At 45.0% G+C, this 18,997-nt stretch overlaps 1 protein-coding gene across 1 annotated transcript; it reads left to right on the forward strand.

The window, feature by feature from the left end:
• LOC8064057 (zinc finger MYM-type protein 1) lies at positions 12,880-14,976 on the forward strand. The gene is made up of 2 exons (XM_021466051.1): positions 12,880-13,839; positions 13,929-14,976. The coding sequence occupies exons 1-2, from the start codon at positions 12,914-12,916 to the stop codon at positions 14,974-14,976; spliced, it is 1,974 nt and encodes a 657-aa protein (XP_021321726.1). The 5' UTR covers positions 12,880-12,913.

Here is an 18,997-nt window from a genome sequence, read left to right on the forward strand (position 1 = left end):
TTGAAGGAAGGATCGACCACACCAACCGACAGATAAGTTGAGACTGAGCATGAGTGCACCTGGGCAGAGTCGAGATGCCGTTAGATGACCAATGTCCGGTCATGACAATTACTAACATTCCTTCAATTGTATAAGTTTAATTTTGTTAATTATCTTTCTTAATCCTTAAATAATTAGTTAGAAAAATCTAAAGAGAAAGTAAGGGCTTGTTTGGATTCTCACGCCTAGACTTTAGATGACTAAAGTAAGGATTAAAACTATAGACCACTTCAGCTCATTTATGTGCTCTAAAACTTTGTAAGATGGTTTAAATTTTAGACACAACTTTAGACCTCTTTTTTTGAGCATCAAGAGTTTAACTGGTATAAAATTTAATGTCTAAAACTTTAGACCATGGGATCAAACAGGGTACCCCACCAGTACTTCTCCAACTATGGTTAATGCATATTTCCAGTGGGAACAACCCGGCCCTTCTGTTCCATGAGAAAAAAAAGTCTAAAAAGTGATTTCATACAAATATATAGGTTCATATTTTTAATTACTGCTGCGAGACATGAACTTCGTGAAGCAATTTCAACTGAAGGATTAGTCTGTGCACATGCAAAATAAAAATACTCAAAGCATTCACGTATGACGTTGTGCGTCTTCAAGAAAATAGACCTTCAGTCAAATATAGATGAGACTCTCCAAGACAAGAACATGAAGAAAATATATATATTATAAGCTAGTAAATGTGACCGGCCGGGGGTCGTACAAGATTATGACGGAATGATCGATATAATGGAATATGTATAGGTGGGGGATGTGTGCACGTACCTGGATGAGCTCCATGAGGAAATGGACGTCCTTGGAGTAGAGCTCCTCGGAGAGGTAGCCGACTGCCTGGTGGATGTCCTCCGCCAGCGGGTTCCTCTCCCCCCGCCCGATGTAGAACCGTTCCCGCCGGATTCGCTCCACGTGCGCCCTCGCCGCCTCCGCCGAGGACGACGAGGCCATTGTTTTGCCGATGAAGCTCTGCAGAGACTGCAGGTGTGTTGATGTGGCTCTTGGTCTGGTCGATGAACGGCCCAGTCAATCAGGTAGTAGCTTCAAAGACACAGTACGTGTGCGGCATCATCTTGTGATTAATATAGCACGAACGGCGAGATAGCTATGTAGCCGGCCGTCCTCTCGCCCGTCGATTCCTCTTCGTCTTCCAATGCAAACTTTTATGAGCTGGTGGACCGTCGCGAGAAAGCAGTGGAATTTTTTAAGGTTGCAGAAAGAAAGCAGTGGATTTTGCATGTAGTACGTACAATCGTACATAGTACAATCCAAATAAACCTCAACTCCGGTCTGTTCGTTCCATCCCTAGATTAAAGGTTTCATCCCTAAACCAATAAAAATGTCATCTACATCAAATTCTCCAATCCCTATAGTTGATAAAACGAATAAGGCCTGACTTGAAATTTAGAGATGAAATGAACAAGATCTCAATGTGCATAAACCATTTGACACATAAGCGGTCGCACACTAGCAAGTAGCAAGTGCTAACTTGCACGCATCACAACACTGAACTTAACGTGGCAAGCGAGGCCGCCAAAGTTGGCTAGGCTAGCATGAGGCTATCTTAAAATTCGGTTAACCAAATTTTTTTTGTATTTTGACTCTTTTTTGGAAAGTTTCTCACAAATAGACCCCTACTGATTAGATTTTCGAATATGGACCCTAGTCTTGGCGTCATAGCCCATGGCGCCAAGGTAGTACATCTTGTAGCCATTACTAGTGGCGTTGAGGGTCGCATATGTGGCGCTTATGTGGAGGTGGCCTTGGCACCATAAACGGTCATAACTTCTTCATCCTCAGTCTGTTACTCTGCACGAATGTAGGACCTTGTAAGGTCTCTTGCGTATCACTATAAACGCCTCTAACCACCTTTTCAATGTAGGGAGGTCCTTGAAAACTCTCCCCTTCTCAACTGTGATTTCGAGACGAGACTCTAGGGCTTCTTGTAGCTCATCATCATGTCCTTCTGCACAAGCCTGATCCGAATGAGTAAGATCACTAAACTCATGAACTCTAGGATCACGGTGTCCGGAATACACACGCCTCAGCATCTCAACATCACTCTCCATCATCTCTCCAACAAGACGATCATCATCAGAATCAGCTGCCATTGCAATCTCATATGGCTCTGAATCCACACTATTTGAGGCACAAAATCCTTCTCCATGGAGAATTTCCACATTATCGACAATGTCTCCCGCGACATAAGCTGAATTAAAAGGAAATAATAAGATCAATAGGTGACCTGAGGAGATCAATGACAAAGGAACGATGCAGATAACACACTTACTGGGATGAATCTATGGCAAAGGGATCTCGTGAGGAGGTTTTGCCACGACATCATGAGATCCACTACCATCACCAACTGCTGTAGCAACATAGACCTCATTGCAAGAAGATTGGGCATCGGGAACCATAGGCGCAACCTCCGGTTCCGTAGCAAAGGGTAGAGTGTCAAAGAAAGCCTATTGTGCCATTGTCTACGAGGAAAACCCATGAGGAATGGATCAACTAACACCAGCCGCACAACCACATCCAAACTTTAGAACTGGCTCTTTAAAGGCGTTCTCACATAATTCTCCCACTCATCTGCACACCCAATTAGGATCAACTATCTTAGCAAGTTTGGAGGGCAACCAAGGTGAAGTACACCCTCAGCTACCATGGCATCATCTTCATGGCAATATAGCTCCTCCCAAGCCCTTCCAACCAACTCACTAAATGATGACTTCTCATCAAATAACACAGGCACACTATGCATGTCAATAAACTCAACATATCCATAGCGATCTCTTTCCAAGGTTCCTCCATGATATATGCCCACTAGGTTATCCATCTAGTGCATACATACAATAAAAAATATCGCATTTAGTCCAAACTAAACGCTAACTACTACGGTGAAGCTCTCTACAACTTTTTAAAAAAATATATATTAGAAGTGTGTACTCATTATATACTACATTTATACCTATGTATCAATTAAATTATGTATTAACTACATATGCGTCAAATAATTGACTATCTATAAACTCATATATATATATACCTACTACTTTGTAGCTAGTTACAAAATAATTTATTTTGTAGTCACTTTGAGTTATGATAATTACTATGTTAATTCACAAGTTTATAGCAACTTCTTACTAAGTGGTTTACTATAATATTATGGTAAATATCCCCATGTAACTATCGTAAATATGCATTGACATTATCATAAGTTAGTACATAAAATTATCGTAAATAAAGGTGGTTACAAACTCTATATATATAGCAACTGAATTAAAGAAAACAAAAAAATTACCTTGCTGCAGCCGGGGTCGGTGCGACTGACTAGGGAGGCGCGGCCACTAGGGCCAGGTGGTCAGAGGGCCAGGGGGTGGGGCAAGCCGAGAACCAGAGCTCCAAAGCTGGCCAGGGACGATGGTGTGGTCCTGAGGGGGAGTGTTAACGGTCCTTAATGTCAACACTATACCTTGAATTAATGCACAACACAATGGCAAAAGAGTTATTAGTGCATAGTTGTAGGGTTTATTCTAAGAAGTTCCACGAGTTGTGTTGTTCTCATCTCTTTTGTAGGATTATTGATATTTCACCACATAAAAGTATCTCAAATGATAAAATAGAGCTCACCATTGCAAAGAGCTCATCAAGACAATCGAAATGGACATATCATTTGCTATATTTGGAGTCCCAACGAGAGAGTCCCCGATGGATACACTCAAGAATTATCTAGAATACTCAGGAAGCATCACCAAACAAAAGCTTTATGGACTAACATGATAATTTCTACAGCTTTGGTTATTTGTGAATTTTTAGGGATAAAAACAGAATAATTCGAGGAAGAGTAGTAGCTAAGGAACCAAACCAAATCAAGTCGGAATTCTGCAAGAATTGACAGGAAGTTTCTAGAGGACACTAGAAGACACGAGAACAAAACGGGAGCTCGACGGCTGACAGCTGGGGCTGTTCGGCCCCACATGTTAGGCCGACCGGCCTAGGCCCACATGGATGTGAGCTCTGCTTCGCATGACAACTTCCAACTGACCTCTACGATGCGTCTTGACCCTTATTTCAAGTTGATTTGATCCAAAGGATGCGGTTCATCCCACTAGGGTATATAAGCAGGGGCATACTGTGGGGGTATAAACCCCTATACCCTTACGGCTAGACTTGGGCCACGAGGTTTGGCCCATCACGAGACAGTTCGAGGCTTGATCCAACTGCTCGGAGTTTCTCGCAAGGAAACAAGACGTGGAGGTCAAGCAGGATTCTAGTCGGTTGGAATAGAAATTGATATCGTGCTATCTATGGCAATTGTAACCGACTAGGATCAGTTTCCAAATCTGTAACCCTGCCCTCTAGACTATATAAGGAGAGGCAAGGGACCCCCCTTAGATCATCTTATCTCAACTCAACACAATCCAATACAATCAGACGTAGGACGTAGGTATTACGCCCACACGGCGGCTGAACCTAGATAAAAACCTTGTCTGTGTCTTGCGTCACCATCAAGTTCATAGCTTGCGCACCTTTCTGCTGATAATCTACTACCGTGGGTATACCCCAAGGTAGACTGCCGACTAGCTTTCGTCGACAGTGGCGCGCCAGGTAGGGGGTGTGCGTACAGCTTACCAGACGAGCAAGATGGTCATCATCCCAGCTTCCGCCGCCGTGGCCGAAGGTCTCACGTTTACCGTCGGCCAGATCACTTGGACCACTCACGATGGCGGCCTTACGACCACGACCTTGGAAGAAACTCAGATCCGATTTGGGGCAGCAGAGGTGATGGTCCCGATCACACCAACCACGGTCGCGACGACTCCGAGGGCCCGACCTCTCCTCCCTCGCTACAAGGGAAAACAAGTTGACAACTCGGATCTTCTCCAAGCCCTCGATCGCGCCGACCACAAACTTCTCGAAGCCTCCAACTTGGTGGATTTGATTTCACGCAAGCCTGATCAAGCATCAGCATCGAATTTTTTCGATTCCCATCGACCAACTCGTGTCACCACGCACAAACGACTGGGGATGTCCCTGACGATAACATCGACCACCGTGGGATGGATTGTCAAGCTCAAGATAGCCTCGACAGACCAGAACTTCCCTCATGGTCTGAGCAACGCGGCTAATCAGTTTTCACGGCATACCCAATCTCTGTTTGGGAAGATGAGCTTGTTGCTGAGCCAAAATAGGCGAACAGCCCGTCACTTTGTCAATATGGTATCCATCCGCACTCTACCGGAAGATAAGTCCAACAGCACAAATTCCAGCACAGGCTCCGTCCCTAACGAGGTTTTACACCCCGAGGATGAAGATTACGATTTAGATCTACCGCCCTACCCCCCAGGTTTTTCCCGCTTCCCGGTCTTCCCACCGCGACGAGGAGACCTGGTTCTCAACGTCAGCAATGACGAGCCAGTTGTCGATGGCGAAACTGACGAACAGAGACAGCAGCACGAACAGCGCAACGCCGACCGTGCCCAACAACGAGCAAATGAGGAGCGGCAACTCATCCTAAACAACCTTGGTGACGCTTTGACATGGTCGGAAATTAGCAAGTCTACAAGACACCAAGCGCTAATGTGGGCGTCACCATGACAAACTTAGATCGACTTTCCGATACTCCAGAATACCAGGACATCCAATCTAATATACGAGCACATCTGATCGCCGCGATGGGACAGACCGCTACTTTGTTCAAAAGGGTCCAAGCCATCTCCTACACGGAGGTTTCCTCTGACCAGACTCACCGCAGCCGAACTTCACCGCGACCCAGCGGGCATCGTCGTAGCCGTTCGCCTGTCAACGATCGCAGGAAGGACACCCATCGCGATAACCGTGGTCGGGATCCTGGCAATTACCACGAACAGAGACGAGGGCGTGGTCAGGAGGTGTTGACGCCGTTTTTGGGCACGTGTCTAGGATGGCAGGATAGGGTGGCAGTACGATGCGGGTTGCCGATGAGGATGGTTGCCGATGAGGGAGAGATTGAATGTGACTAAGTCCACAGGCAGTAATATGGTGCCGATGGCTGGATAAAAAGGTCTGCCGATGACTATGGCAAAGGGATTGTCGATGATGCAAAGGAGGAGTCCGGAAGCTGCCAGTTGTCATGTGGAGGAGTTTCGGTTTGTCACGAAGGATAGTTTGTTATTTCCTTAATTATTTGCATCGTTTTGTATACGGATTCCGTGTAATTTGGAATTCGAATTCTAATCGTGTCTGGTTGTAGTTCTTTGAGCAGGGTATAAATATAAACCCTTGGGCCTTGTAAAAAAAAGGAAGAAATCAATCAAATACACGTTTTTACTCATATTCCAGCATCTACTTTTCGACGACTTCGTCATACTTTTTTTTCTTTTTATTACGAGTTCTTAGGAATTCGTCGACTTAAGCTCGGCGTGTTCTCAAGTTCCGCGTGAGTACCTCTTAGCCGTGACATCCGGGCGCATCGCTGTTGTCAGGACTAAAGTATTCGAGTTATCACCTTTGCCGATAGTAAGGTCAAATCGGCTGGCACGCCTTAACGTTTGAATCGGGTATTAGCCCTTTGTGTTTGCAGATCAGTTTTGCATCAACAGGAGGTGAACCAAGACCGAGACCTACGACACAACATCCCTGCTAAGGATGTCCGCGAGCACATCAACAGGCGCATTACGGAACGAGCAGTACACGAAAACATGTGACGCATCGAGTACGATGCAGCACATGGCCCCCCGGCCTAAGGCAGTTCTCCTCACACCTTCGGCAAGTCGTATGGCCCCGCAATTTCAAGCTTGAGAAGCTTAAAAAGTACGATGGCAAGGAGAATCCCGAAAACTGGATCTCTCTTTATGAGATCACAGTACGATCAGCAGCAGGAGACGAGCATGTCATGGCAATCTATTTCCCAGACGTCCTTGACCAAGCCGGCCACCAATGGCTCCTCATTCTACCCGAGGACTCTTTTGATTCTTGGGAGGAATTGCTCCAGTCATTTATCGATAACTTCATTGCTACCTACGAGCAGCCCGGAAATAAATACGACCTTGAGAGGATAAGGGACAGGAAGAATGAGCCCCTGCGTGGCTACATCCGACGCTTCTCGGATATGCGCCTCAAGATTCTAAAGATTTCCCACGACGACGCCATATCGGCCTTCATCAAAGGCCTATGCTTCCACGAAGCATTAAGAAGCAAGCTACTGCGCAAAAGGCCGACCACGGTCGCCGAGCTCCTCGTCACAGCCAAGAACTACGCCGATGCCAACGACATAGAAAAGCTCATCCGAGAAGACGTACGAGGAGCCGAGCAGCCCCCCCCCCCGACGAGACGACAGGCGTGGGTGTTTCGACAACCAGAATCCCCACCGTGGAGATAACCGCGACCACCGAGAAGGGTGGGACAGGCATCATGATAATCGTGACGATTTCAGAGGCAAGCGACCTCACGACAATGATCACGAGGTAAACACAGGCAAGCGTCCCAATGGACGGCGAGACTACCAAGAAGACTACAACAAAACGCTGAAAGGACCATGCCAACTCCATCCCAAGTCCAACCACACGATGGAAGAATGTCGTGTCCTTAAAAGCATCTACACACAGCGGGCCGCTCAGGGAGATGCCGCCAAGAAAAATGAGAAACAGAACAGACGCAATCAGGAAGATGAAGACGATGACCAGGATAGGGACCCATGGCACCAATATGTCAGTCCCACCGACGTGGTACACTCCATTTTTGGAGGGAAAGTCTCCATCGAGTCAAAACAGGAAAGAAAACTCTTACAGAGGGCCTGTCTCAATGTAGACAACACTGATGGCTCGATCGCCGATCCTAAATTCCCTCCCTGGTTGCACCGAGAGATTTCCTTCAACAGACAGGACCAGTGGGCTGCCATCCCAGAACCAGGGCGCTTCCCGTTGATCCTGGACCCGTCCATCAACAGCGTCAGGTTCGAGTGCGTGCTCGTCGACGGGGGTAGCTCCATCGACATCCTATTCCGCAACAGCCTGCCTGCTCTCAGGCTAACTCCGGCGCAGCTGAAACCATATGACGCTCAGTTCTGGGGCATCTTGCCAGGTCAAAGCTCAGTACCCCGTGGCTAGATAACGCTACCCGTCTAGTTTGGAACGCCAGACCACTTCCACAGAGTTCGTCAACTTTGTGGTCGCCGACTTCGATGGGACTTACCATGCAATTCTAGGCCGTCCTTCGCTCACCAAGTTCATGGCAGTTCTGCACTACTCATACGTGGACCTCAAGATGCCAACCGAAAAGGGCGTCTTGACCATTAGAGGCAACGTCTACATGGCATACACCTGCAAAGAGAAAAGCTTCAAGATCACCGAGGCAATCGACCTCTCGATCTGCATGGCAGAAACGGTAGCACAAGCAACACAAATATCACCTGACCAGCTCAAACTACCCGAGCAGGAGACTCCAAGAAAAAGCACCAAGTCCAAGGAGCACAAGGAAGTCCAACTGGTCGACGGCAGCCCAGAGAAGACGGCTCTCATTGGGGCCAATTTGGATGCCAAATAGGAAGACGCGCTCGTCAGGTTTCTAAGGGACAACGTAAGCATTTTCGCATGGAAACCTGCGGACATGCCCAGCGTCCCATGAAGCCTGATCGAGCACTCCTTAAATGTCTCGAAGAGCGCAAGACCTATCAAGCAGAAGCTACGACGGTTCGCTCATGACAAAAAGGAGGCTATTAGGACAGAGATTACACGGCTTTTAGCAGCCGGGTTTATTAAAGAAGTGTATCACCCCGATTGGCTCGTCAATCCGGTCCTTGTATGAAAAAAGAATAATGAATGAAGAATGTGCGTTGATTACACCAATCTCAATAAACACTCTCCTAAAGATCCTTTTGGTCTTCCCCGCATAGACAAAGTGGTCGACTCAACGGCCGGATGCGAACTACTTTCTTTTTCTCGATTGCTACTCTGGTTATCACCAGATCTCGTTAAAAGAAGATGATCAAATTAAAACCTCCTTCATCACTCCCTTCGGTGCATAGTGCTACACCACCATGTCCTTTAGACTAAAAAACGCGGAAGTTACCTATCAACGCGCCATTCAGCAGTGCCTCCACCACGAGATACATGACGACCTTGTTGAAGCTTAAGTCGACGATGTTGTCGTCAAAATCAGGGACGCCAGCACCCTGATCGACAACCTAGACCGTACATTTAAAGCACTAAACAAGTACAAGTGGAAGCTTAACCCCAAAAAATGCATCTTTGGGGTCCCCTCCGGTATACTGCTCGGCAACGTCGTCAACCGCGACGGCATACGGCCAAACCCTTCAAAAGTCAAGGCGGTGCTCGACATGCGACCTCCCAGAAACATCAAAGACGTTCAAAAGCTCACGGGATGCATGGCTGCTCTCAGCCGGTTTATTTCTAGGCTGGGAGAAAAAGGGCTTCCTTTCTTTAAGCTACTAAAGGCATCTGAGAAATTCTCCTGGATAGAACAGGCCAACGTCGCATTCGCCCAGCTCAAAACTTTCCTCACCTCACCACCTGTCCTCACTGCGCCTCAATCTAACGAGGACCTGCTCCTCTATATAGCAGCAACTGATCGGGTCGTCTCTACGGTGCTCGTAGTAGAGCGGGATGAACCAGGCCATGTCTACAAAGTCCAATGACCAATATACTTCATAAGCGAAGTCCTAAACGAATCCAAGACCAGGTATCCCCAGATACAAAAATTAATCTATGCCATCTTAATCACCTCAAGGAAGCTGAAGCAATACTTCGATGGCCATAGTGTTTTAGTTACTACGAGTTTTCCATTGGGGGACATCTTACGCAACAAGGATGCCAACAGTAGAATTGTAAAGTGGGCCATGGAGTTATGCCCATTTTCTTTGGATTTCCAGAGTCGCACAACCATCAAGTCTCAAGCCCTGGTCGACTTCATCGCAGAATGGACGGATCTCAACGCACCACCCTCTCCAGATGTCTTCGATCACTGGTCAATGTTCTTCGACGGGTCCTTAAACATCAATGGAGCTGGTGCCGGAATCCTTTTCATTTCACCAAACAAGGACAAACTATGCTACATCCTTAGGATCCTCTTCCCAGCATCCAACAATGTCGCCAAGTACGAAGCATGCCTGCACGACATCTAATTGGCCATCGAACTAGGAGTCAAGCGCCTTTACGTCTACGGTGACTCTACCCTGGTCATCAACCAGTTAAATAAGGAGTGGGACACGACTCATGAGAAGATACACCTGTACTACAAAGAAATCCGGAGGTGGGAATCAAATTTTTATGGCATAGAATACGTACACGTGGTCCGGGACAAGAATCAAGCAGCAGATGCGCTGTCAAAGATAGGATCATCCCAGGCCCAGATTCCGCAAGGTGTTTTTGTTTAGGACATTCACACATCAAGCGTCAGAACGGACCTGGTCGATAAGCCACCCAACAAGACACTGCTCGTAGGGGACGCCCCTCCGACAACCAGTGGCAACGACTGGCGCACTCTTTCAAGACAAAACGGAGAACGAACGTCTTATCCGGCGCTCCAAAAATTATATACTGGTCGATGGTAGACTTATGCGTAAGAATGCAAACTCAGAAGTCTTGTTGAAATGCATAACAAAAGACGATGGCATCAAGCTGCTAGATGACATACACGCTGGGTCTTGTGGCAACCACACCGCCTCTAGAACACTGGTCGCTGACGCGGAGAAGCTGGTCCGGCATTGCGAAGGGTGCTAGTTCTTCACCAAAAGGATCCATGTACCTGCTCATGAGATCCAGACCATTCCATCGTCTTAGCCTTTCGCCTGTTGGGGTCTTGACATTATTGGGCCATTCAAACCAGCCCCCGGCAATTTCAAATTCGTGTTCGTGCTAATTGACAAGTTCTCTAAGTGGATCGAGTACATGCCACTGGTCAAAGCAACTTCCAAGAAGGTTGTAGAATTCCTCAATCAAATCATACATAGATTCAGGATTCCCAATAGCATAATCACCGACTTGGGCACTCAGTTCACCGGCACTACATTCTAGGATTTCTGTGATGACAGAGGCATAGTCATAAAATACGTGTCGGTAGCCCATCCTCGAGCTAACGGCCAAGTCGAGCGAGCCAATGGAATGATCATCGATGCACTAAAGGAAAGGCTGTACACGGAAAATGACAGGGCGTCGTGGCGATGGATGAAGGAATTACCGGCAGTGGTCTGGGGCCTCCGAACACAGCCTAGTCGAAATACGGGTGTATCCCCCTATTTTATGGTTTATGGAGCTGAGGCAGTGCTCCCCTCCGACGTAGCTTTCGCATCCCCAAGAGTCGAGCATTTTGACCAGTCTTCAGCAGACCACGCCAGAGAACTTGAAATCAACTGTACAGAAGAGCGACGGTTGGCCTCCTGCCTTTGAACAATAAAGTATCTCGAGGCCATGAGGCGGTACTACAACAAGAATGTCAAGGATCTCTCCTTCGTGGTCGGTGATCTGGTACTCAAATAGAAAACAAGCCAGGAAGGAATGCACAAGCTATCTACTCACTTGGAGGGGCCTTTTGTGATCGCCGAAGTTACACGTCCTACCTCTTATAGGCTGGCATACCCAGACGGAACTAGCCTGCCCAACTCCTGGCACATAGACAAACTACGGCGCTTCTATCCATAAGTTTTAGTACATCTTACTTGTATATCTTTTTTGATGAGTAATAATAAAGTTTGTCTTTTTTGTTGTATATTTTCACATATGCAGAATACTCGACAAGTATGACAACAACTTTCCCTGACAAGTTACCCAAGGGTACTCGACATAATTCAGTGATACATCACTCAGGAAATTCATTTACAGCGCTCAAAACCATGGTTTTCAAAATTCAGACATTATTACAAACTTTATATACAAAGTTTACAATAAGCACCCCTCTGGACGGCCTCTAGTCTATCTCTACAGACTACTCTATAAACCTACTGCTCGGGTTGCTCGCCCGCACGGGTTTCTTGCGCCGTCGAAGGGGTCGGGGTCACCGGCGCCTGGCTGGTCGAGACCGTAGGCGTCGACCGCCCATCTCTCGCAATCGATGCCCCCGACAACTCCCTGGCCAACCTATCTGACCCTGGCTGCTCAGGGGGGTGGACGTCCCTCAAAGGTTTGTGTCACCGATCACAGTCGACGACAGGTCGAGCAGGCCGACGCGAAGGTCATCTGCCTCCTTCGAACCGACCTCCTTGGGGTACCCCCTTTCCAGCCGAGACAGGTCGACCAGCAGTGGCGGAGGGCTCGATAGGGCAAGGTAGGGCACTCGCCCTACCTTGACTCCGCCGTGGATCCCCACCCCCAAGCTAATCTGGCCGCCATGGATGCCTGGTTGAAGGTCTTACTGCTGTTGTGTGCTGTCGAACGTCCGCTGGATGAAGACGACCAAATGTCTCATATGTCTGATGAATCGTTACTTGGCCTTGGGTCTTTGGGCTTTGATGCTTGCTTTAGTGCTTTATGTCTGCCTTGTGGACGTGTGGGCTTGTGGCTTGTGGTCTTGTGGGCCGTGTAACATATTGGGCCACCGGCCACATAACATATTAGATTGGGACTCGTCAGTTTGTTTCCAAAGATCAACAACGACGCATTGCTTTCCGCCGCCGGCGCTCCAAATTTCCATCGCGATTCCACGACTCTGTCAACTCGGCTGTTCGTGTTCGGAACTTTGGCCGTACGGCGATCGCGCTCGCCAGTCGCCAATTAGCTCACCAGTTAGATCGCGCTCGGCAGATCCGTGTTGTTACAGTAAGATGTCCAACTTTCTGACACTTTATAAGTTTTTCCATTATTGCTTTTCAATCTTCGGTTATCACTTATGACTTACTAATTAATTTGGTTTGGTTAGTTTTGAAGCACAGGAAATTATGGAAGATGACTACGACTCAGATGAGTTTGAACAAGCTGTTGCTGCAGTTGAAGAGGAGATGGAAAACAAAATAGCAGCACCACAAATTGAAGAGGAGATTGAAACTGATGGAGAAGGTATTATAACTCAGTTTAATCCAGATCACATTATCACTGATCCAGGGCTTCGTATACCAATTGATCGGTTTTCTATCGATATTAGATCTGAGGTTAGAAGGGCTTTCATAGATAAGGGTCCAACTCAACCAATGGGTTACAATTTCCCTAAAACAAATAAGAAAAGGTGCTTTCAGAAAAGTTGGTTCAAGCAACATTCTTGTCTTGAATACAGTGTGGAGAAGGATAGGGCCTATTGTTTTTATTGTTATCTTTTCAAGCATGATCGAATGGATGACAAATTTGGATATGATGTCTTTACAACATTGGGGTTTAATAATTGGAAGAATGCATATTTGTCGCTTCCAAAACATGATGGAATAATCCACAATCAGTGTAGGACAGCATATGAAGATTTCAAAAATCAAAGAACAAGTGTGAAACATAAGGTTGACAGACATACAAAAGATGCACTAGTCAAATATGAAACTCGGTTGGATACATCATTGGGTATTGTGAGTTTGCTCACATTGCAAGGTGAACCATTCCGTGGACATGATGAGTCCCTTGTTTCTTTGAATAAGGGAAATTTTCTAGAGTTTCTTGATTGGTACAAAGAAAGGAATGAACAAGTGAGGCTTGCATTTGATGAGACATGTCCCAAAAATGCCAAGATGACTTCCCCAACAATTCAAAAAGAACTTGCAGAATGTTGTGCAATTGAGGTCACCAAAGCAATAAAGGAAGAGATGGCAGGTTGTCTTTTCTCCATTCTTATAGATGAATCTCGTGATATATCTGTCAAAGAACAAATGGCTGTGGTTGTGAGGTAACTAGTTGATTTTATAATGTAAATTGGTTACTGTATATTCATTTTTGTTAAAATTAGCTAATCATATTATAATATCTATGTTGTAGGTTTGTGAACAAGAAAGGACAGGTGATTGAAAGATTTTTAGGTATTAAGCATGTAAAGGAGACAACCTCACAAGCACTGAAAACAGCAATTATTGAAGTACTTGGTGAGCATGGGCTACACATTGCAAATCTACGAGGGCAAGGGTATGATGGTGCTTCTAATATGAGAGGAGAATTTAATGGCCTTCAGAAGCTTATTCGTGATGAGAACCCATATGCTTTTTATGTCCATTGCTTTGCTCATCAATTACAGTTGGTAGTTGTTTCTATCTCAAGATGTTGTTCATCTATTGAGGATTTCTTTGAATATGTGACCCTGATTGTGAATAACACAACATCATCTTGCAAGAGGAAGGATGTATTGCTAGATAAGCAACGTGAAAATCTTTTAGGTAAGTTGGGCAGTGGAGAGATTTCCTCAGGCAGAGGGAAAAATCAAGCAACATCCTTGGCTAGACCTGGAGATACAAGATGGGGTTCTCATTATAAGACATTACTTCGTATTGAATCAATGTGGGATTCAGTAATTGAAGTTCTACAAATTGTGCATGAAGATGAGCGTAATCCAAGTAGGGCAGGAGGTTTAGTGCAAATCATGGAGTCATTTAGCTTTGTGGTCATCATGAAGATGATGTTGCAAATCCTTCGCATCACAAATGAGCTCTCTCTTGTCTTGCAAAGGAAGGATCAAAATATTGTTCAAGCCATGTCTTTGGTTATTGATGTGAAAACACGTTTGATGAATTTAAGGAATGATGGTTGGGAGCCACTATTACAGGAAGCCACAAAATTCTGCAGTGAAAATGATATCCCAGTACCAAATATGAATGAATCAGTGACAAGATTTGGAAGATCAAGAAAAGGGGGCAAGAACAAGATCACTGCTGACCATTATTTTCGTGTTGATACCTTCTATGCTGCTACAGATGCTATTACCACAGAGTTTGATCATCGGTTTAATGAGGTATCTTCAGAGTTGCTTGTTTGTTTTTCTTGTCTTGACCCGAGAGATTCATTCTCTAAATTTGATGTGCACAAGCTAGCTTGACTTACTGAGATATATTCTGATGATTTCTCCTATTCTGAAAAGAAGGGTATAAAAGATCAACTAGAGACATTTATTCTTCATGTGAGAAGAATTGAGGAGTTTAGAGATTGTCATGATCTAGCAAGCCTAGCTGCAAAAATGGTTGAACTTGAGAGACATGCTCTTTTCCCATCGGTCTATCGTCTAATTGAGTTGGCATTGATACTACCGGTAGCGACGGCAACAGTTGAAAGGGTCTTTTCAGCTATGAAGATTATCAAAACAGAATTGCGCAACAAGATGTCTGACGCTTGGCTCAATCACTTAATGGTGTGCTATATTGAGCGAGAAATATTCAAAGGAATTGATCTTGAGAAGATAAAAGAAACATTTCAAAACAAGAAAGATAGGCAAATGCAATTGCCTAAGAAGCCTAAGCATAACTGAAGCTTCATCGTCACATACTCACATGGTTAGTTGACTTTGCATGTATTTTCTATAATTCTTTATATCCTAAATGCTTGTACTTTGTGCTTGACTATTATTATGTCTAGTGAACCGTTATCGACCTTCCTACCTTAATTTTTTTTCGTCCTCCGCCACTGTCGACCAGGGGGTAGTGGAAGCGCACCATGCTAAGGACATGCGCCCCAGCAAACTCCCCAGCATCAGTGACGAACTGCTGAAGCCAGCCCCACGCTTGCTGCGCCTTCTCGACTGGGGTCAGCCTCGGTGCGCGGGGCTGTTCCTTGGGAAGCTCAGGGCTTATCAGATCCAGCACCGGAGCAACTCCTTTCCAGAGTTTTATGCAATTCGTCTTCCAGGAGTCCCGGTCCTTTACTAGGTCCTCGACGTGCTTCTTGGCGTTGGCCTTGAGCACTATGACCAATTTCAAGGAAAAAAGAAATCAAACAATCAGCAACATGCTATGGCAATAAAAACTTCGTGGTCAAAAAGGACAAAATAGATCCTACCAGTCAGCTCCCGATTCCAGGTCTTCAGCTCCTCGCCGACCTTGCGCTCGCTTTCCAGCGCACGAGCACGCTCCTAGTCGAGCTGGTCTCTCTCCTTTTGGAGACGCTCGATCTCTGTTGGGTATTTTAAACGTAAACAGAAAAATCCGCAAGCACACGGATACCGATGTAGCTTTCACCCGGGAGTATTCGAGAGTATCGATTTTGCACAGGGAACGTGAGTGTACTAATTAAGATTCAGCATCGCCCAAGGATAACTATATAATTATTTTTGGTGGGAAGAGAGGAAGTTTCCTGAGAGTTCTCTAGTTGATCTAAGAATCAAGAATTACTTCAAAGATTATTTATTTCAGGACATCAGAACACTAACCACAGAAAGAGATGAGAAGGGGGCTAGGAAGCTCTAACTACGGTTCTACAAACACCGATCCGAACGAGGTGGAATACGTCGACCGTTAGGGCTGTCACTACCCTAGGGCTACCACAACAATCCGCAGGATTCGGTGTAATTTCAGGTACTTGCAAGACTAAACACCACGTCTAATCTATTAATTACTACTCTAGCGTTGCAAAGACTAGAGCACTTGATGCAAGCGGGAATCCAATAAATAACTTGAATGTAAATAAAAGTAATTAAAGAACTCAGGAATTATGAATTGAAGAACCTAGAGAACGATGAAGAACGAACCAGTTGCTGCAAAAGTACAATGTTGAGGAAGATCCGACAGATCCGGCTCCTCCTCCGCTCTCCTCTTCTCTCTCCCTATTTTCTAGATTACAACTAGAACTAGAACTAGATGAACTAGAACTAGAACTAGATGAACTAGAGGGATCCTCTCTACTTGGATGAATAATTGAAACCCTAGCTTTGATTCTGTAGAAGAGGTATGTTCTCCAGGGGCCAGGGGGCCTGCTTATATAGTCTCCTCAAGTGAATCTGGGCCGTCGGATCAAACCGACATTAATCGCATGGTTTTCCTTGATCCTTTAGGTCGGTGGAGCATAATCCGCGAGGTTGAACGTGATTGGCCATAGCACCTGGGCGGGCGCCCAAGGGGGGAGGGCGGGCGCCCTGCCCCCAGGCCCGCTCGGCTTCCCGTTCGTTCCTGTAGCTTCTAGAGTCTTCTAGATGATAGAAAATTGCGCGGCACGTTAATATCTCTATGTAAACCCGACGTGTGGGCCTTTCCTCCATATTTCTTGATAACCCCCTATTGAAATAGACAAACACCCAAACTCGTGGAATTCTGTCAGATAAAACCCTAAGTCTGGGTGTTGGTTGCATTTGGGTCCTTTTCCATGATTAGTTGACGGTTAAATGTGAGCATTAAGGACCGTCAACAAGCTCCCCCAAGCTTAACCTTTGCTCGTCCCTGAGCAAAGCTAACAAGAAAACAGGGGTTACTTTTATGCTTCTTACTACAGGGTTTTTAAGTTATCACTAAGGTCTTAAGTGATTGAAAAACAGAACGATCAAGTCAAGCACTATGTCTCAAGTTCTTCTGTCTTACCTTTGTTCTGGAGTTTTTTGTAAGTTTCCAAAATAAAACTGAGGCATTTGCCTTCTTCTCAAAAGATATATAAGTAGAGCTTTAAAAGTTTTAGCATACTTACTTTGCATTTTGCTATGTCAATGCTCGGAGCAAGGGAGAGAAATGTCATACTCCTAGATCAAGACCTTTGACTTTTTTTGAAAAGTTTGTCATCTCTTAATGGCATATTGCTTATTAGAGGGACCATGGGCTATCATTTTTTTTCTTTCTTTTTTTTCAGTCTCTCTCTCTCTCTCTCTCTCTCTTTCTATTTTTTTTCAAGTGGGCACCAAGTACCCCTAATTCTACTGTCGGACACGTGTCCATTTTTTTTCCACTCAGGTGGGTATCTTTGTACCCCTAATTCTACTATCGGACACTTGTCCATTTTTACCTCTCGTCTCACTCTTTTTTTTAATCAAATTTTTGCATAGTCTCATGCCTCTAACGCAATAATACTTCAGAAGAGTGAATCTTTTATATTTTTAAAACAAAAAGATCTTGATCTTTGGAGCATGATAATTCTCTCAACCAAAACTACAAGAATTGACAATGGCTTGAACAAAGCAAGTGCCCACAGTTTTAATATTTATATCTTATAAGACTCTAGGTATTATGTCAAACAGGATCTCATTTTTTTAGATTTTCAAGTTAAATAGTAGCTTAGACCTTCTCATGTCATGTTTGTCAATTACCTAGACTTGGATCAAACTTTCTTTTTATTTTATTTAAAACTTAGGATTACACAAAACTATTATATATTATTCAAAAGAAAAACTTTGTTTGGTTTCATGGTTATGCATTTTTTTATTTATTTCCGAATACTAGTAAATAAAACCAAGAAAGAAAAGTAATACTTATCCAGATACACGTGGGGGTGCCTCCCCCAAGCTGGATGTTGACATAGTCGTTCACTCTTGTGGCCTGCATGTTCGGTCTCACTCTTCTTAAGTCTCAAAACCCTGCACAACCCAAATAGACAACAAAACTCGTGGAGCATATTAAGGGTTAGGTAATTGTCTAGAGCTTATGAGAGCTTAATATGAGAATTCTATGAACTCAATCACATCAAGTTCCTCTACCAGGTTGTTTTGTGGCTCGAGATAAATTTTCAAGCGTTGACCATTTACCTTAAAAGTGTTACCTATGTCGTCTTGGATGGTAATGGCCCCATGAGTTGAAGTGTCAATAACCTTGTATGGTCCATCCCACTTACTTCGTAGCTTACCATGCCCAAAGAGCTTAACTCTTGAATTGAATAGTAGAACCTTATCTCCAGGCTTAAACTCCTTGTGCTTGATTCTCTTATCATGCCATCGTTTTGTTCTCTCTTTATAGATCCTTGAATTGTGGTAGGCTTTCTCTCTCCATTCTTCTAGCTCAGATAGTTGCATCAGACGATTCTCGCTAGTGAGGTGGAGATCCATGTTCCATTTCTTGAGTGCCCAGTGAGCCTTAAACTCTACTTCCACAGGCAAATGACAAGTTTTTCCATATACAAGTTGATAAGGTGACATGCCTATGGGTGTTTTGAAT

Source organism: Sorghum bicolor, chromosome 8 (genome assembly GCF_000003195.3).
Source record: "Sorghum bicolor cultivar BTx623 chromosome 8, Sorghum_bicolor_NCBIv3, whole genome shotgun sequence".
NCBI lineage: Eukaryota > Viridiplantae > Streptophyta > Magnoliopsida > Poales > Poaceae > Sorghum > Sorghum bicolor.